Source organism: Mesoplodon bidens (assembly GCF_964165515.1).
Source record: "Mesoplodon bidens genome assembly, chromosome: X".
Lineage (NCBI taxonomy): Eukaryota > Metazoa > Chordata > Mammalia > Artiodactyla > Ziphiidae > Mesoplodon > Mesoplodon bidens.
This window is the reverse complement of record NC_138163.1, coordinates 139,320,375-139,342,002: the sequence shown is the minus strand read 5'-3', so window position 1 is coordinate 139,342,002 and position 21,628 is coordinate 139,320,375. Positions and strand designations below refer to the sequence as shown.

The following is a 21,628-nucleotide window of genomic DNA, read 5'->3' as shown; positions in this document are numbered from 1 at the left end:
TTTCTTGCTGTCAGAGATTTACTCAAATAAGGCTCTCTATTAGAAAGATTTAAGGTGTGACAACAAACACAACTCAAACCCCAGCAACATAAGAAGAAGCAGTGGCTGAAGTTAATAAACCCAAGTGTTCCATTTCAGGGAACATCCTCTTGTTATGAGTTTCACCATCCAGAGTGCCTTTCTCCAATGTCAGGCCAGAAGAAAATCCCTAGTGGGGACACAAAACTTGTTCATGAGGACAAACCACAAGAAACTGATCTATTACCAATTGAGTGTGCCATTTATCACCTACGTCACATGTATCGCTTAGTTTTTAAAATGAAAAAGACATCTAAAGACGGAAAAATAAATATGATAGGCCACCTACAAAAAAAGAATGGACGCATAATTATTTGCACAAAGCATTAGAAAATACTGTGATATTTTATTATTAAAAATGCTGCTGAAAAGTTTATACATATGTGTCCAGCCATATATATCTTCTATCATTACTTAAGGCAAAATCAAAAACAAAATCACAAAATAATAATCCAAGAAACCATTAAACCCTGCGTGCCAGTGAAGGTCAAGAATAAAAGCCTAGGAAAGTTTTTTTCTAACTTATGTTTTTTTTTTTCTTATTTTTTTCTTTTTTATAGATAGCAAGTATATTTTATTCTCATAGAACTCTATGAAGATTCTATAACTTCTTTCCATGTAGAAATATCATTTAAGGTGTATTAAATTGCTTTTGATCATAATCCTTTGTAAAAGCTAAAGTTATTCACTTAACAAGAACTTTTTTTTTTCCTTATCCAAATGTCACAAGCCTGATACATTACTGTGCATATTGCTAGCAGAAGACAACTGGAAATACTAAACAAATACTGGAATTCACATCACAAACATACCGGACCCACAATGGCGCCAAGCGTCACGTCCTTTGTAGTTTCCTGGAGAGCCTATTTGTCGTAGCTTAGCTGGGGTAATATACAGCTTGCAGAAATGGCCTGACTATAGCTTTAAAAAACGATGAACAAAAATCGTACTCATGACACCTCTAGCTGCAGGAGTGATGCTTCACTCTATGCAAAGTTGGGATTATATTTCACATATGTATACACAGAGAATCACTCTTAAATTTAAACCAAGATGAACAAGAGAATTTATTGGATGATCTGTATGCGTTTTTAAAAGAACTCTCTTTTTCAAGGGTGGGGGGGCATTTTCAAACACTTTGATAGACATTGCTACAGTTTTAGTTTAGGGGTTCAATAATCAAAGATTATACAAAGAGACAAGGAATTTGGACTTTGTGGAGAATGTCCACCTTGGCAAAGACATTTAATGCTGGGTTTCCACGAGAACCATGCCCAGAGACATTATCTTCAAATATCTTTGGCTACTATTTCCCAGTGTTGCAATAATTTTTGAAAGACAAAACATAAAGTCACCATGGTTACTTTTTTTTTTTTCCTTCCACTTGAGGACACTTGCAAAAGATTCCTTAAGGAAAATTAAAAGGACGATGAGAAAACGACAAAGTGCCAGAGGGACAAACTTCTCATCCCTGTCTCACCAATTTAAAATGACTGAATATTTCTGTGTGTTATCTTGACAGTGAAGCCATCCTAACTTCCCGGAAATCCCATGCAAAGCACTTTTAATGTTCTATCCTTTTGTTTGTTTTCTCTCTGTAATACTCATGGATCAGTGACGGATACACAAATCCACAAATGGAATAGTTTCAGACAAGCATATGTTTTATCCCATAAGTGATATAAAAAATAAAAATCCCTGCTTACCGATAAATAAGGGACTTACTGCTTAAACAGAAAGGAAAGACACATGCCCTCTTGCAATCTGATTAGCTAAGCTGAGCAGGTATTTCATCAGCCAAACCCTTCTGCAGCTGCTGGGGAATACAGAGCTGTATTGACTCAGCAGAGCTTGGTCCTACCAAAGACAAGCTTTCTTTTCCTTTTTGGCAGGGCCCTGGGATGGGAAGCAACTCTTCCTCAACAGATTCAAAGAACCAGAACTACAGAACGAGACTTGTATTCTGTTTCCCCCCCACCGCGGTCACTCTGCATGTGCGTGCGTGTTTCTAATTCAACAAGCTTTAAATAGGCTCCACGTTGGGGATCCATCCTGGGGTTGCAACTTCATGAAGGCTTAACACACAAAAATAAAAGTTTTCCTAAAAATAACGGTCTCCTAAGAATGCTGTCGCATGCACTTTCCAGCCCAAAAAGGGGAGAGCCTAGTCGAACAGACGGTCTAGGTCCGCTGTGTGACAATCACATCCTGCTACAAATGAAACACGTTAGAAAACCCCATGTCTGTTGGCCACAAGGAATTAAGAAGAAAATCCTCCTTTGTCCTGGAGGAGACAGAGGTGATATGACTAATGTATATATCGATTTATATATACATACAGACCACAATGGAAAGCACAATCTTGCTAAAAGCTCTTTCAAACTGAAAACACCGATAAAAGTTTTTTGTTTTTGTTTTTTTTTTCTCTCTGTGTGTGTTTGTTTAAACGCACAGCTATACACATTTTTTAATTTTTATTTTTACAAAGTTTCTTAAATAGAGTTCAGGCTGGCAAAACATCTCTTTGCACAGAACTCTACGTACGTAACTGCATAGTCAGTTCTTTTATTTTAGTAATAAAATTCTACTTTTCCTTCTCTCTGGATTACACCTCCATATGCTGGGTAAAAGCCCATAGATTCTTTCTTCACTTAAGTAGAGCCATCTGTCGTATGGCACAAAAAGAACTTTTATTTATTTATTTCAATTGTAATTAAAAAAAAAAAAAGTGTCCTCGGCTGAGTTCCAGGAGTGTCAGCTTCTACGGTCACATTGGAAACATCCAGGTCCTTGAAACTTCGATGTCCTAGTTGCACTAAAGTTTGCTGGATGGTGGAGATCTTAAAGCAGTATTGTAACAGCAATGTATACGTTTCACATTTCGTAGGGTCAGAAGTTGATCGCGTTGTACTGGGAAATGCCAATGGAAAGGGTCTGCAAGGACACAGCGGCTGCCCTTTTGCTTTTTTTTTTGTTTTTTTGTTTTTTTTTTGTCTTATGCCAAACATTCCTTGTTTGGAGATGTTGCTTCTTTCTTCCTCTCTTCGATGTGGCTGAGGGGAGGCACAGAGGGAGGGGAAGGAGACGGCAAAGCTATACTCTAGTGGTTGAATGCCCGTGGGGTAAATTTGTACTGTTTTGCCCTCCACTGAAGGTATTGAACGTGTGCAAAGGCTGCATCCCCGTCAGTGTGTTGGGAATCATAGTGATGGTATTTGGTGTCATAAGTGGGATGTCGTCGGGGGACCTGCGCAGCGTGAGGGTGTAGTCTGGAGGGCAGGTGAGCCTCAGCGTGTCGTGAGCCTGCAGGGACTCACACTCGTGATCATGCTCCAGCTGTTTCATCTGCAGGGACATGATCTCTTCGTTCTGGATGTGAGCGATGTCGTTTGTGGTATTTCTCTGGGGACTGGGGCGCCTGTGTGTCTCATGGCGCCTCTTGTCCTTCTTATAGTACAGCGCCGCAAACGCCAAGATGTTAAGGAAGAGTAGGGATGCCCCCACGGCAATGGTGACACTCAACTCAGTGGAATAATCCCGTTTAGTTTCGATGAGGACGGTGGTGTCCTCGGGCCCCGTTTTATGAGGGTCCTTGGAGTGTTTGGGGTTGTTGGCGGGAGTGATGGCTGGGCGTTTGGTCGTGGGCCATATCTTGGCAGGAGATCGCCGAGTTCCGTAGGGGAAGGAGGTCATGTCCGGAGGAGGAACCTTGGTGGTTGTGGACACGTACTGGAATATCTCATTCAAGTTGTGCAAGTGAGGCACGAGTTCCAACCAGAAAGCCACTTTTGTGGCTCGGTAATGGTCCCTCACTCTGGGTTTCAAGCCAATATGCAGATAGAGCTGGTCTTTGGGGTTGTACTTGGACCAGGCCACTTCCTCAAAGCGATTGGGTTTTGTGTGAATGAACTTGGTGTCCTGAGGAACTGGCTGATTAGGATCACTGGGGACAGAAGGGAGAAAAAAAGAGAAAGGTCACACTCTTCCACATTTCCCAAGTAAATTTTAATCAAATACAATGAAATTACAATCAGATAATCTCATGTGTTTGTTGATATGCACAAAATACTCAAGTAGCAACAAATACATGGTGTTTTAATCCCGACGCACTACCATTTTGCCTTTTCTTTAAAATCCCCTTACCTTTATTTTAAAAATAATTCCTGATGGCAGTATGATAGCATTTTCATAACACTTCTACATTTTTTTAATGCATCCAATTATCTTCCATGATAAAGAAGGAAACCAAAAATGTGTCTTGGAAAATTTTCAGCATTTCAAGTTTAACTACTTTTGAGTCAGAAATCTCAACCAGGGTGATTTGCCCCCAAGAGGGCATCTGGCAACGTCTGGAGATGATTTTTGGTTGTTATAAGTGAAGGGTGGTGCCATGAATTGGTAGATGCCAGGGTGACTGTTAAATATGCTCCAGGGCACAGGACAGCCCCTCCACAGCAGAGAAGTACCTGGTCCCAGGTGTCAGTAGTATTGAGGCTGAGAAATCCTGATTTAGAGGCTATGGTCCAAAATTTGTGCCATTCTCTTTCTTCGTCAAGAATTGCTTCTTAGGTAAATGAATAGATATTGCGGTTACAACTAAAATGTATGTTAAAAATCAAATAAAAACTGGCTTTTGTAATTACAAGATGATAAATAAAATTATGCATCAATTGTTCGTTCTCTCTCACAAAGAGAAATATGTATGTACTTGGAAACCTTCTGAAGACGGAGTCACGTGAAGATCAAACAACATTCCGTCGATTTAAGAAGTTTGGTAAGATGGTGCTTTTAGATATGAAGAGCTAAGGATTTTAGGAAAAGTACCACACGATGCAAGAAATTGAGGGATTTTATAGATTTCAAGTGTGCATGGCAACTATGAACCTAAGAAGTCTCCTATGATTTACATAAGTGGATACAGGCAGAAGGAGAATCATCAAAATGGAAAGATTCTCCACAAAACATGGTACTTGAAACATCTTTGCAACTAACTCTTTTAAGATAACAAACAACCTCCCCCCGCCCTGCAAAGATATCATATTCTCATTTCTTCCATTTTTTTTAGGCTTGGTAAAGTGAGCTGTAAAACAGGTTTCATCTTAATGTGTACTGGTTTGGAAAATTTGAGATCGTGCAATGATATAATGCCACCTAGTTGACACTGAACATTCAGATGTGCAGACCCAGTTTGCTCAGATCTATTGCTCCAGGTGCTCTAACTTCTATTTTCCAGGTAACACTCTTATGAAGCTGCCTTCAGCCACTGCCTGTTTGCTCATGTATCAGAAGGCTGGGGAACCAGAAGGTCCCACTGGAAGACCTAAAGTCTACAGACATTCCCAAGTAGTGTGCAGGATGCAAACGATGCACTTGACCAACAGATGCATCTGCCAAAGGAAGGACTTTAGCCCTCAGTCTGAGGTTGTCAAAATCATTTCCATACATTAAGTTCTGCATCTCTCCCTCTTTATAAGCTGTGAAATCTTGAGCAAATCCTTAAGCCTCTCTTAGCCTCATCGTCCTCATCTATAAAGTGGAAAAGAATACTGGGATGGAAAGGAAGTGAGAAAGGTTAAATAATAACTACAAAATTCCTGGCATGTAGTAAGAGCTCAATAAATAGTATCCCTCTCTGCAATGCATAAATTAGAATACCTACAAATTGCTAGCGAGAGAGGACTATAAATAACATGCTGTATATAGCCACAGAATATACCTAATACTATATTCTACATAGTATATGCTATATAAAAGTATATTGTATACCAGTATATATGGTACACTAATATACTAGATATAGTGTATGCTGCATAATATACTGTATATATGGTACACTGTTAATTATATATAGTATATACTGTTGAAAAGTATACTGTATACCACAGTGCATACATTACACACTGTGTACAGTATATACTGTATAAAAGTATACTGTATACAACAGTACATACTACATACTATATACACACACACATATATAGATGCATAGGTATATATATGATCGTAGATATGATTATATATGTGATATGCAGGACAAAGAAATTTTACCACATAACTGAGTACACACTAACTGCTGTGCTCTTATTAGTGAGATGATAAAATATAAAAAATGATAGGTCTTAATACTATGAGCTTTCTTATTTATGTGTTCATTTATAAACTTTAAAATAATCTGCTTTTAATTCATTTTTATATTCTTATATGTTTTCAAAAAATGTTGGATTTAATATAGCACCTCATGTTTTTTTATTTGAGTCTTCTGAAATACATTGTTGGAAAATTCCTATTTAATTGGAATCTGTCACGGAGAAATTTGTCATCGACTTTTATTGTTCTAAAAGCAACGAAAGGGAGTGAGGATTCCAACTATGTTTGCATGGATCTGATTTCATGGAACTGGGTCTTTTAGTTGCACTGACCTTTTATTGAAGAGAAGGCATCTAGGAAAGAAAGTGTCTTTTCATGGAGGATATTTGTCGATTTTTTATGGAATTCGGTGTACATTTGAAAGGTAAGGAAACACATTTATTTTGTTCTCAGAGAATAGAGGATTTTGAAAATCTGGTAAGTATACTTTAGCCCGATACAATCTATCAAAGTTCTTGGAGATGCACAGTCAGAAGCCTTAAACCAAGATAAACTCACGGCGCTTATGAAGGCTCATCATTTTCCCCTGTCGAACACCCCAAAGACAGTAAGATCTCTATGCGGGATACCACTGCCTTGTTGTTTAGACTTTGCTTCAGCACATGGCATGTTTTAATTCCCATGAGTAAAATTGAAGATGATAATGATTAAGGAGAGAATGAAACAGACACACCTTCTTTCTCTAGTAAAAACCTCAATACCTATCCATACTCCTTGTCACCTCAACATACATTTTCACCTGCCATATTTCATTTGCGATATCATCTTAGAAGTGGAGGGTTAAATGCGTCTCCAAGGTCCTGTTGTTCATTTTATTTGCGGGAGATGGGTAACATGATCGCTTTAAAAATACCAGTGAACCCTCTGAGATGCTCCTTTGGATGGTATAAGGTTTTCCTTACCCCTAAAACCATGTTGTGGTTGACTATGTGTCCCTAGACCTCTAAGAAGAAAACTATCCCTGCACCAAGAAGTGTGTGTTCAGTCCGTCCTATACAACCGGTAGAGAGGTTCCTTCACTGAGCTTAAAATACTTTGGGGCAATAAAGGTCACTTTCAAAACCAGGCTTTGACTGCAACTCCATCTAACCCATCTTTCCTGTCTGTTTCCTGATTTTTGCAAAGATGGAGCAAAAGTTGAAATGTAAATCGATGACAGGATATGAGCAAAATCCAAAGGAGAGATGGCATCTGAAAACCAATGAAAACTACGTCATCCTACCTACTCGACCTACACAAATGTATTTCGACATGTTGGGATATATGTTGCTCTTCTGACGTAATATACATTGGCTTATCGGCCAACGGCCTTCCCATCTCTGAATTCCAAGAGCCTCCGAGGCGTTCCATGCACAAGGGTGAAGGTACCGCTCACAGCCGTATCTTCTGTAGAGACCTTCATTCTACCCATTTTATCCACCTCCCACCACACAGAACCCACATTGCCTTGGTCCTGGATCCACGAGCACCTGATTTCTACAGAGTGGCCAGAACCAACGCCGTCCCGCCTTTTCCCAAAGAGGCTGGATGTGACAAAGTGTTTAGATCTGTGTCATCGTTCGTAACCCCTGGGATTTGTTTTCATGTTTCCCAGACATAACGTCTCGTTTATCAAAACTCTCCAAGTAGCCTTAGGTCTAGCCTAATACTTAATGCCCTGGCTTCGCTGTCCTTTCCCAGCGCTGTTTTGGATTAGTCTTCTCACCTGGATTACTGAAACCGTCTCCTAGCGACGAAAGCCTCCTTCTCTGCTCTCCTTCCCTCCTTCCCTCCCTCCCTCCTTCCTTCCCTCCTTCCTTCCTTCCATGCCTACCACACACACCACCCCCACATTATGTTTTCTGTGCTTAACAACAACAACAACAAATTGGCATACCAGAGATATCTACACTTAAGCCTACTTACTGTAAGGTCAGGACTGTGAGCTTTGGTCATATAAAAAGAAGCCCCAGTGTTCACCTCATCTCAGCAAACGCGTGAAGAGTCAGGCTCATCGGGGTGCTGTTTACAAGGGGCGGCAGATGTGAAGTTCCACCCAGCGACCACGGCAAAGCAAGTTCTGACACAACGTAACCCGTTCTTCTCAGCCATGTGTTGTGATTAGACATACGGTAGGATATTCTTAGAACCAAACTCCTGTCTCCGTAGTGCTTACAGGGAGCAGTGGACGGTACTCAAGTGTATTCCATCGTATTCTGTGGGTCACTGCCTGAGTATGTGTTCTGGAGAACAGAGTTAAGCATCTCACCTCACACTGGGATATCAGGGATGGTTTATCCTATGCTCTTCCCTTGCTGGCATCAGATAAAGTATAGACCCTTAATGACAGGAGAGGTGGTTTAATCCCATGCTGTTCCATTACTGGCACCATACTGCCTCATTCTCCTCAGCTGGACCACTTTAGCAGCCCCCTAGGGACAAAGAAATCCTCCTCCACACAGCGCTGATCATGCCACTACCCTATTTAAAATCAATCAATGAATAACTAGCAAGCACCTCATAAGCCATATCATCCACTGGCAAACACCTAAATCACTAGACTTTGCTCAATCCCCATTTTCTGTTAAACCATAAGCTACTGAAATGTGATCCTCCTGATTTACGTTTGAAATTGCACATTGCATTGCAGGTTAGAGGAGGTTCTGAGTAACTTCCTTAAAAGATGATTTGAGGGCTTCCCTGGTGGTGCAGTGGTTAAGAATCCACCTGCCAATGCAGGGGACAAGGGTTCGAGCCCTGGTCCGGGAAGATCCCACATGCCACGGAGCAACTAAATCCGTGTGCCACAAGTACTGAGCCTGTGCTCTAGAACCCGCGAGCCACAACTACTGAGCCCACGTGCCACAATTACTGAAGCCCATGTGCCTAGAGCCCGTGCTCTGAAACAACAGAAGCCATCATAATGAGAAGCCCGTGCACTGCAACGAAGAGTAGCCCCTGCTTGCCGCAACTAGAGAAAGCCCGTGTGCAGCAACGAAGACCTAATGCAGCCAAAAATAAATAAAATTAATTTAAAAAAAAAGAAAGATGATTTGAGTCATTCCAACGACCTTTCCAATGTGTTGTGAAAACTCATTGCATTAATATCCCCAAGTACGATTTCAGCTACGCTTCACATGGACCACAGAAATAAAAATAGCTCCTGCTTGGATAAAATCCAGATTTTTCAGACTGACATCCGAGGCCATCCATTAGCGATATCCTGTTACCACAGTGAGATCTCTACCTGGACTCTGGTCAGATGACGGCTATTCCTCCAAGCTAAGTCCTTATTCCTTCCCCATCCGCTACTTTAGCATCTTTATGAAATCCCAAAGTATCCTAAACACACACCACTAGTGGCCCCAGGAGTATACTGGGCCAGGGATTAAGCCCAAACTATTTTACATCTCCAACACTGTGTTCACCAAATGAGGGGCGTGAACCACAGGCACTAAGCAAAGTGATTTTAGGAATATAGTGTTATGAAATTAAAAAGCACTCAACATCTTAAAAAACATTTTAAAGAACACTCAACGTTTTCAATCGTCACTTAGTCGTTGACAGGTCCTGCTGACCTACAGGTTTGGCGCGAGCATTTCTCTACCATCTCATGACATTAATTTCCTTTAATGTTTCTTTGTTTTTTTTTTTTAAACAACAAGAGAAAATCCATCTCAGAGCCTTTGGCAGGCAAGAACAGCTAATGAGAATTTAATGGCTTTATGTGGATTTTGTAGTTTTCTTTAATGGTTCAGTTAAATTGATGATGAATGATCCTAGCTTTCCATTTAAGAAAATCATATAAAGTTTATTCCCAAAACACATGAGAGAAAAAGAAAGTAGGTGGCTTTAACAAAAGTCAGTCATGATTTGTGTTTAGATGTTATGGAATTAATGATAGGTTTGGATGGTGACGTCGTAGTCGATAGGCATGGCCATGGTGTGGGAAACGCTCCTGTGGGTTTTTTTGCTTCAAAAGAAGGCAACACTTTGCAAGGGCAGGCATTACCTATCTGAGTTCTATGACACAATTGGGCATTGGTCCTGCCTTTAAAAGGGGTTATGCATTGAACTGTTTCCCCCTCAAATTAAGATACACTGAAGTCCTAACACCCAGGACCTCACAGTGTGATCTTATTGGAAACAGGGTCATTGCAGATGTAGTCAGTCAAGTTAAGATGAGGTTATAGTGGGAATTCCCTGGTGGTCCAGTGGTTAGGACTCTGCGCTTCCACTTCAGGGGGCACTGGTTTGATCCCTGGTTGGGGAACTAAGATTCCGCAAGCCGCGCGGCCCAGCCAAAAAATAAAAATTAAAAAAAAAAAGATTAGGTCATAACTGGAGCAGGATGAACTCTTAAACCAATATGATTGGTGCCCTTATAAGAAGATGGTCAAAATAAAAAAGAACAAAATAATGCCATTTGCAGCAACATGGATGCAACTAGAGATGATCATACTAGGTAAAATAAGTCAGAAAGAGAAAGACAGATATCATATGATATCACTTATGTGTGGAATCTAAAATATGACACAAATGAACTTACCTACGAAACAGGAACAGAGTCACAGGCACAGAGAGAACAGACTTGTAGTTGCCAAGGGGGAGGGGAGTTGGGGAGGGATGGAGCGGGAGTTTGGGGTTAGCAGATGCAAACTATTATACATAGGATGGATAAACAACAAGGTCCTACTGTACAGCACAGGGAACTATACTCAATATCCTGTGATAAACCATTATGGAAAAGAATATGAAAAAGAACGTATATATGTCTATAACTGAATCACTTTGCTGTAGAGCAGAAATTAACACAAGATTGTAAATAAACTATACTTCAGTAAAGATAAAAAAGAACAAGATGGCCGTATAAAGACAGATGTGCTGGGAGACTGCCACGGTATGACGGACACAGAGCTTGGAGAGATGCAGCTACAAGTCAGGCAACACCAAACACTGCCAGCAAAGCACCAGAAGCTAAGAAGCAGCATGGAAACATTCCCCTATGGGTCTTAGAGAGAACTCGGCCCTGCGGACACCTTCATTGTGGACTTCTGGCCTCCAGAACTGTGAAATACACTTCTGTTGTTTTAAGCTACATCATTTTTGGTACTTTGCTGCAGCAGCCCTAGGAATCTAATAAACAGGGGTTACTCAAAAATACTTGCTGACTGGACCTCCATCACCTCCTTGTCGAAAAAAGAACCTTTTGGGGACAGACAAGCATCTCTCCCCGGCACGGTTGTACCGTCTCTGTTTCCCACTGTCTTTCGTAGGTCAAACTTGTAAAATGGGACAGTCCAAAGTGGGTATCTGTACAACATATTTTCCACTCAAAAAACGTGCCACACTTTTTCCTAAGACTGCAAAACCGTGAAACCACTTCCCACCAGAGTATTTGGAATCATTGTAAAGAATGGTACCTGCTAACCCCCTACACATCCCCGGCATCCCCACATCGTCTCATTAGAGCTACATGAGGCTCAGGCACTGCAGGGCTGCTGCAGTATGGGGCCTAATTCCACCCCCCGCAGCGACCCACAGGAAGAGTCTCCATCCTCCAGAGCCGGGAGGACCTTCACTGTAAATTCGGTACAAGAAACTCAAGGTTAATGACAGGAGCACAGGCAGGTAGAACAGAATGATACCTCATTAATTTCCACAATTAGGTTATTTGACAAGAGAAAATGAAAAGATGCTCTGATATCTGTAGCTCCTTAAGATGCCGGGGAGTCTTTTCTTTCATTGTTTGCAGAGACTCTGCTCAGTGGAATACGGGTGGACCCTGCTGTGTATGTAACTCTTGTCTACTTCCTACTTTATTTAGCCAATGAGCTTTCTGTATGTGTCTATAGATAGATATACACACATGTATGAAATTTACATTAATGAAATAAACACGTGTAAATATTTATATATAAACAAAATAAATATATTTTGTATGTATATGTATATATAGAAAATAAATCTCACAACAATGGAGAAATCCTATGCATGTATATAAATACAAATGCATATATATATCTTACATACACACACACACGGGATTTCTCTACAGTTATGAGATTAGGAGTTATTACATGTGCATATACATATATAATATATATATTATATACATATACAGTATTTCTATATATTTATTATGAGATTTATTTCATTCCTTGGCTATGCGTTCCATGTGGCACGTGTATTTTGATAACCCTATTATTTACCAAACAAGACAAGGTCCTATCTAGATTTGAAACTCCAGGATCAGTTTTCCATAGAATAGCCAAATATATCTAAATCTGACCCCAGTAGCAAGTGTAAAATTTTCAATATGCATCTAGCACCTTAGCAAAAATCTGAACTTGATAGAAAACAATTCAGGAGCAAAGAAAAAATGAGGTCTCCCTAGACACTGGGGGGAAAAAGGACTGCTTTTGTTATTGTGTGTGCATGCCTGCACACTGCAGTCTAGCCAGTCATGGAAACCACACTCACATGGAGGACCCAGACAAACAACATGACGGGGAGAAGAACATACCCGGTTTTGGCGAAGTTCGTCCAGTACGTCATGACCACTGCGCTGAGCATGACATCATTCTTGGAGAAGTTGCAGCTGAAGAGCTCGGTGGGGCCGATCATGGGGATCCCAAAGACATAGGGGACTTCATCGCCATGGGCTGAGTCCGCCCAGCTGGGCTTCATCTCGCTTTGGCAGTGGTGGTAGAAGGCATAGAAGTAGGTGGGTGAGCCATACTGCGCGTGCAGGTCCGCGGTGGCCACGGCGGGGGCCACCCACTGGTGGTCAGTGAACAGAGCCACCAAGGTTTTCCGCCGTGTTTCAGGGTTCTCCTTATCTGCCCAGTCCGTGTACATGAACTTGATGGTTTCCCGCAAGGTGTCTTTCCCCTCTGGGTAGCCGTAAAGGTTGTCCACGAAGTTGGACACCGAGAAGTCAAAATCGTTGGGCGTCACACCATCCTCGTTGTCCACGATGCCGTCCACGAACTTCAGCCCCTCCCCCTGGTTGACCCCGAGCATGATGTCATAGTTAAGGAATTCCCCCTGCTCCATCAGGATCTGAGGGTCGTCGGGGATGACATCCCCATCGATGACGGGCCCGAAGGAGATGTGGTACGTGGCCGGGGTGATGGTCTGCTGAGTGAGCTCTCTGTAGTTCTTATTCCGAAGGCATTCCACCATATCCGTGGTATCCAGCATGTTGCAGCCCACTTTATCTGCCAATATCCGAGTGTACTTGGCAGGCTGGTAGTTCACGGCCCAGCTGGACAGGGCGGTCCCGCTCTGGATGATGGCCTTCTGGAACAGACCTGCAGGTGCAAAATTGTGGACATGCAAATGAAAACCCGAAAGACAGAAAAGCAGCTTTTACTCGGCAAAGAAGGCTCTGATTGTCTCTCGGGCATGTGAATTTCTGGGTACTGTAGCATTCAGTGCATTGGGCATCTCTTTCTCTCATTTCTATCTCATCCTTCCCCCTCCCCCACCTGCTGGACAGTGGTCTTATAGGATGCTCTCAGACACACGCGCACACATGCACACACACACACACGCACGCACACACAGAGTTTAGAAAACGAAACTGCAGTTACACTTTAGCTGCAGTGCTAAAAACATACCACATCTTTCTCCTTCCCCAATTTTGTGTAATATTAGTGTCTCCATCCCCAGAATTCGTAAATAAAGAGTTTCAGGGTAATCACAACCCCCGGCCTCTAAAAATATGATTTGTGGCCATAAGAGGTCAAAGGCTGTTTTCTCTTACTGGCAAAACCAGGTACCACTTTATTAGAGGGGGAAGGTCCACTGAAATCAGTTTCAGAGTATCAATTCTGGAATGCATTTTTATTTCCACGCTCCATATACTGAAGGTGCTAAAAACATGCAATTAAAATAAATTCATTAAATTAGCTATTCCTAAAGAAATCTTCACTTGAATGCCCCACTAAAACATAACTTTTTTCCAAAAAAAATCATTAATTTCAAAGTTGCATCCACTCAAAGCCCAGACTTTTGTACAATTTATTCTGCCACATTTTAAACATGTCTGTTTGGTGAGGAACTTGAAAAATCTTGGGCTGTTTTATGAGTAAACTTCTGTGTAGCTTAAAATTTCCTATCTGATCAGTCTAGCATGTGGATGTCCAGAAGTAAATAAAAGTCTATTTTTAACTACTCCGGTATGAGATGGAAGGCTATAAGATCATGGTGTCCTGTTCCTTATCTCTTCCTGCCAGTTTCCTTGAACTCCAGCATGATCTATAGCTCTGACGCCTCATAAGTCACTGGGAGAATAAAAGCATTCAGCGGGGAGTCCAGAAGTCCGTGCCTTGTCGATGTTTAAGGTCATACAAACAATCAAGGATGAAGAAAACATGACTGCAACCAGGAAAATGTGATTCTAAACACTAGAGGATTGCCTACAGATGACACACAAGACTGAGCTGTTTAAAATGATCTGGCTTTGCCTGACACATCATCAAGCTCGTTTGGGGCCAATTTCCCAACGTTTACCATTCTGTTGGAAATGTGCAAGTACTGACTCGTGTGTCTGGCTCTCAAGGTGAATGTTTTAAAGCACCTTAAGGAAATGATGTCCATATTTGATCTATTAAAAGACATTCATAAATGAAGACAACCAGAATTAGAAAAATGTTGCTAGAAGTTACACATTTTCTCTCTCTGTCATAACTGTTGGCCGTGATTGAGGTAGCCATGTATATGTGTGTGTGTTTTGGTAGGGAAGTAATACAACCTGGGAAAAAACTTGAAAAATTAAAGAAAAAGTCACCTATAATTCATACTATAAAATAGGAGCTACTTTAATATTTTCAGTATCATTCCTTCTTGGTGCTTTCCCTCCCATTGTCTGTTGTGTGTAACTGTGTCCAATATCTGCATAGTATACTGATGTCATAATTAAGGAACTCCCCCCTGCTCCATCAGGACCTGAGAGTTGCTTGAAATGGCATCCCTGTCCATGACAGGGTCAAAAGGGAATGTGGTACCCGGCCAAGGTGAGGGATTGCTGAATGAGCTCTTCATATCATGTCTCCTAGGTTAATGCATATCTTAAGCACAATTCTTAAAACAAATTATTGTTCCTTCGAGTAAATGCACATGTCATTTACAATGTTCTTGTCTTTCTGGTCTTGTAGCTTTTCCTTTCATTCTTTGCTAGGAGAATGCTGTGGTAGAAAACTCCATGAAAACACCTTTTCCCCATGTGTATGTTGATTTCATTAAGTTATATCACGACAAGTGAAATTCCTAAGGCCAACAGTCTGGGTATGTTCATTAATTCTTGATTCTATTGCTGGGTTGATTTCAGAGAGCTACTTTGCAGAAATGATGCAAAGCATTACCATATTCATTTCTGATCTACTGATTTAAGGAATTAACACTCTTTCCCCATTAGTTTTGGCTGACATGTGTTTGATTACTACTAGAGTTGGTCCTGACTATTTTGTAAATGGAGAACCATGATTATATCCATGGAGAAATGGGAAAATACAGGTATTTTCTAAAATGCTCTAGGGATCGTTATCACTAATGATCTAATTTACTCGCTTTTTCCTTTTTTAATAAAGGGTTAAAACAAACATAAGCTTTTCATTCTACCTCTCCTCAGTCATTACGAAATAAAGAATCAAGAAATTCAGACTTCACAAGACTTAAAAATCATCGTCAATCATATCTTGCTAATGAAGCATTCAAGGCACAGAAAGAGTCAGCAACTTGTCCACGGTAGTGTAGGAAGAGAGGAAAAAAATGGGATGCTGTCCTGTGGCACGATGATACTTCCCTTTTTTTTTTTTTTTTAACATGTTTAGGGTACTTTAAAGAAAGATAATATAAGACTCTTTAAAGAAATATAATTCCTTTAAAGTTTCAGGTGCTTTTCATAAAAATGGTTCAAATAGATGTGGTACATCCTTAAACCAACCAATGACACAGAAGGGAACATAACACGACCTTGATGATTTAGACTGTTATTATGAATATTCACTGGTACTTGCCAAAGTGTCCCAGGGCTGCATTTTCTTGTTTTGTTTTTATTTTTATTCCATTTTTGAAGGGAGAGCCAGGAAGTTATTAAGGTGCCTCCAGGCCCACTGCACCCAATTTCTGTTGATTTTTCTTTTAAAAATCTCTCATCTGATATTGCTGGGAACCTCCATCACCAATGGACCGGAGGAATCAACCTGAATTAGTTTGCATCAATGACGTGACTTTATAACCATATGGCTACAAGCTTCATTTATCATGAAATCTAAAAATCTGGAACCATCATCCACATACTGATTCCCTTTCATATTTCTTCTCCCAAGGTGAAAATTGAAGTTAATAAAATTTAAAGTTGTCCAAATAAACTCAGACAGGCAAAAGCAGGATGTAGGCATTTCTAAAGAGGTCATTTTTCTCCAATTATTGTAAGCAATGCTCTTTGCCATAAGCCTAAGTGAGAAAAATATATCGTTAAATAGTTAATAATTACTGTATTGTATATTTAAAAGTGGCTAAGAGAGGAGATCTTAAAATTCTCATCAGAAGGAAAAAAATTTGTAACTATATGGTGACAGATGTTAACTGGACTTCCTGTGGTGATTGTTTTGCACTGTATACCAACGGCGAATCGTTATGTTGTACACCTGAAACTAATCTAATGGTGTATGTCAATCATACCTCAATTTAAAAAATCAGAAAGCAAGTTAAGAGAAGAGGATGTGGATGCATGTCACTTGGGGGATTTTCTGTGGAGGTTTCAATAGAGACTATGGCCACCCTGCATGCACCTTGAATAAGAACTCAATATGGGTTCATTTCTGGGCCCCAGGGTTCCCTGCCCACTGTGGGGATGCTTTTTATTACCTTCTGAATAGTGAGACAAGGTCAAGAGGCTGACACAAGAAGCACCCGCGCCGGAGCCGAAGATGGTCACTCTCTTGGGATCCCCACCGAAGGCCCCGACATTCTCCTCAATCCAACGTAGTGCTTGGATCTGATCCAGGAGCCCATAGTTGCCTTTGGCCGCCTGGTCACCGGTACTTAAAAACCCTGTGAAAGAACACAGGATATTTGGGGTGGTCACCTACAAAATATACGTCAACATCGCTGCTATTTGGAAAGACATTCCCTGGTTTACTTTGTTCATTCTTTACTTTTCCTTCCTATAAATGAGAAGCAACAGTGTAGCACCTTTTACATGGCAGAAAGGAGTATATTATGTAAATAAGAGTTACAATGGTTTTTGTTTCTTTTGACACTATAATAAAGTGTCTCATCTGGGGGTTTGTATGGGGTTAACATATAAGGCGAAATGAATCTAAAATATTTACAATACACGACAATATCAGGAACCTATACACTTTACTAGATTTAAGTTATCACTCCTGTGTATATGTTGGTTTTCCTTGGGAAAACAAAAAAGACTCCTAAAAGAAGTTTTTCAGGGCAAAACAGTGTGTGTGTCGGCATCTGTGTATAAGATTGGATGCACTGTATATAAAACCAGTATAGGTTTGCTTTTCCCATTGAATTCCTCATTAATATTTTCATTTAACTCCTTTTAATGCTTAAATTTCAAAGTAAATTATAGCCATCATGTCATGACACACTTAAATAGTTTAGGATGCATCTCTATTTTTCTATATAAGGAAGATATCACAGTTACATGCAGAAACTTATAATTCTTTAATCTCAGCCAAAAGCCAGTGCATATTCAAATCTCCCCAACTGTCCCCAAAATAGCATGGGCTGGTACATTTTATTTTAAAAAATAGGAGGATTCTGTAAATTAAGCAATTAGATTTCACTCAAGGCATCAAATTCTAAATTCTTCCTTTTTTTTAAAGCTGCAAACAAGGCACTACGGGCATTTAATTGTCGCAAAGTGATCCGTTTTCGAGACCTATCTCATTCCCTGCTCCTCTCACACTGCAAAAAGATCTTGACCTGGAAACTCTGCTTTCCTCTGATGTTTGAAGGCATTTTTTGGGAGAGACACTCTCCCACTCAGATTCAAAACTATGAATATTTTATAAAGCATCCTCCAAGCTTAAATACTTGTACAAACTTTAATCCAACTTTATGTCCAAATCTGTCTTGAATAAGCCTTCTGGGGGAAAAAAAAGTCATAAAAAGTTGGGTTTTCTTTTCTTTTTTTTTTTTTGCGGTACGCAGGCCTCTCACTGCCGTGGCCTCTCCCGTGGCGGAGCACAGGCTCCGGACGCGCAGGCTCAGCGGCCATGGCTCACGGGCCCAGCCGCTCCGCGGCATGTGGGATCTTCCCAGACCGGGGCACGAACCCGTGTCGCCTGCATCAGCAGGCGGACTCTCAACCACTGTGCCACCAGGGAAGCCCTGGGTTTTTTTTTTTCCACTTCCCATTCTTACTTGCCCCTACACGAAATGCCCAATTATGATATTTTTCCTTTCTGCACCATTTCTTTATTCCAAGGGTCATGACGTTCACCCATTTCAACGAATGCTTATTCAATAACCATGGAAAGCAGCTGCAGTGTTTATATGAAGACAGACTGATCCAAGCCCTAAAATAACAGAAATGAGAACCAATGCCTTCAAACACATCCCTAAGCAAAGCTGACGGCAATCCAAGAGGCTCTTGGAGTACCAGCTTCTCAAAACCTAAAACAGAATCATAAAGAATGAGATCTTACACCTACTGAGGAGAATGAGGCTTCCCTTCCAGAGATGGGAGCCAGGAGGGCATTCGAAATGGTCTGGTTCAGAAGAAAGCAGCCAGAAGGGTTATTGTTGCTGTTATTCTAAAAATCACAATAATCGGGGCTCACGATAGCCTAGCCCTACAGGTAGATGCAAGATGACAACAGCCAGGTTGAACATTTAGGGCACGTTGCACAAACACACTCCCCTCTTAGGTTCCTGGGGATGGAAGTGAGATTAGCTCTGATGAGAGGGGGGTGTTCAGATGTTTCCAGGCCCTCCGTGTTTAATGAGCAATTACTAATTAGTGTTTCATGCCCGTGAATGTCCTGGGGCCTCCGCATTCATCCCCCTCTTACGTTTTACCTGCTTTCCCATAAAATGTATCACGCCCTGCTTGGGAGAAAAGCGTCTTTCATGCGACTTTATGGACGGAACGGGCTTATAAGGGCAGCCTGGGTGCCGTGTAAGAACCATAAGACAAGCCTCTCTTCCCACATTCAGGAAAGAGGTGGTTCATTTCTAAAGGCTCCTGGAATGTTCTGGCAGAACTATTCTGTTTTTAACTCATCCGTCCTCTGCCCACCTCCCTCCTACTCTCTGCTTTCACGGAATGACCTAGTCGCTTACTGTTTATGGGGAGGGTTTGCAACAGATGGTATATCGCGAGGCTTTATGAAATCAGAGCCCCTCCGTCCCCGGCAAAACACGGCTTCTAAAACCTCCCCGACGGCGGGCTCATTCATCTTCCATACCCTGGCAAATCTGACTGCTCCTAAGAGCAGCCCCTGGAAAGCCTTGATCTTGGCAATTCTGCTCGCCTTCCAGAAGTCCTGAGGGAAACAGCTCTCCACGTGTCTCTGAACTTGAGCAAAGGAACGTGGGTTTTTCGGAAGCTGGTGTTTCCATAGCGTCTGCCGTGAAATCTTCATTTATTGCAACTTCCAGGAATTGCTTTTGTTTGTTTGTTTGTTTTTTTGGTTCTTTTTTAAAATTGAAATGATAAGCAGGTCAGAGTCCCCACCGCAGGGAGAGAATGAATGCAAGTCATTTTATGTTCCCTTTTCTGATTCTGACTGTCAAAACACGGTGTTTGATATAACCCAGACAGAGGATGTGTGTGGGTTTCCTAGCGTGGGACTGTATGAACAACAACATGAGAGCAGCGCATCAACTGGGAAACAAACACACACGTTACCAGACATCGAAGCATCCGCAGAAGTCAGTTTCCCAGATGAGCACGTAACTTTCCTTGACTGGCTGATGCCAGTGATTTTAAACAAACAGCTCCTTTCATGGACCCCAAATCCTCTCAGCATTTCGGCTGATGAAACATTGGTTTTTGAGGTTTACTGTCTCTGAACTGAAGCTTGTCAAGCAGTAAGCCATGACCACTCCGCACACACGACCGAACAATGAAAGAGACGCACAAAAGAGGCCATTTGAATTCACACAGATTAATGACTAGACTGATGCTGAGTTTCATTCAAAGTAGTGGAAGGAACAAAATGCACAAATACACGGGACATGCTGAGTGGCTATTTTAAAACTTGGTTCATGGAAAAGATGCTTCAAAAACCAAAATCCCATTTCCCACCTGCATGCTGAATGAAATGAACATAACGTATGTTGTATTTGGTCTTAATATTGCTCTAGAATAGAAAGTTTCAGGGTTTTAGGACAGCCAATCATGATCTAAATGGTTCTCGTTCATTTGAATTGCAGGGCTTTAGGAGAATGATTCCAGGCCACATGGTTCTCCGTTCACTCAGGTCAACAGTAAGAAACCCAGAGGGGTCAGATGTGGCTGGATTTTGGTTTGTTTTAACATGACTTTAATGCCACAAAGGATTTTATCTCTTAGGAAATAATTAATTACATAAGCAGAGTAGGCATTTTTTTGATGACCATTAAACAGATGATAATTACTAAGTGAATACAGAAAAATATCTTTTATATTTTTAGGGTGTGTATTCACCTGTAATTGCAGAATTAATCTAGGGTCTCAACTATATTTCTAAAAGAATTCTATGTATGTGTGCATATATATGTATATGTTTGCATAATGACCTATTTTGATTATTTGGTTTCTTTGGAGTAGCAGGAGCATTTGCAAAATACAGCAAATCACTAGCCTTTATTATATCAGAATCCCTTCCTCATATTTGTATATATATGAGTGCAGACATATATATACATATATACACACAGACACATACACACATATATATACATACACACATATATATGTGTGTGTGTATTTGAGTGTGCGTGTGTATTTGAGAGAGAGAGTGTGTGTGTGTGTGTATTCATACACACAATATTTAATTTAATGGAGTAAAAGCAAAAAGGAAATGTTTAAATGAAATTGTTTCAATGAGAACAGACAGAATTTACTTTAGGTCACACAAATGAGCCCAAACAGAAATCTGTGTAATGAGAATCACAGCAGAGGTAGAAATGTGAAAAACAGGCCAATAAATGCACATCTATATTCTTTGATGTTTACAGGAAATTACTCCCTGGGTGCGTTTATTACAAAGGTGAAAGTGAAGTTTTCTTATTGAAACCATTTATGACTTAACCAAAGGGCACAGATTCTAAAGAATAGGATGAAAGGGAAGGGGGTATGCATTCAAATTCTGCAGGCGTGATAGGCAAAGCTAATTGAAATTGTGTCTGTTTTTAGTTTTCATTCTACTTAAAAATGACACGAGTCATAACTGATGCC

The 21,628-nt window shown here is 40.8% G+C and overlaps 1 protein-coding gene across 1 annotated transcript; it reads right to left on the bottom strand.

Moving 5' to 3' along the window:
- Window positions 1-470: 470 nt before the first annotated feature.
- On the bottom strand, window positions 471-20,216 carry LOC308609501 (neuroligin-4, X-linked-like; the record flags this gene model as incomplete). Its single annotated transcript, XM_081223142.1, has 4 exons — window positions 471-4,021; window positions 12,731-13,520; window positions 17,083-17,268; window positions 20,096-20,216. 4 exons carry the CDS (start codon window positions 20,214-20,216, stop codon window positions 3,172-3,174), a joined length of 1,947 nt encoding a protein of 648 aa, XP_081079268.1. The 3' UTR covers window positions 471-3,171.
- Between the last annotated feature and the right edge of the window lie 1,412 nt (window positions 20,217-21,628).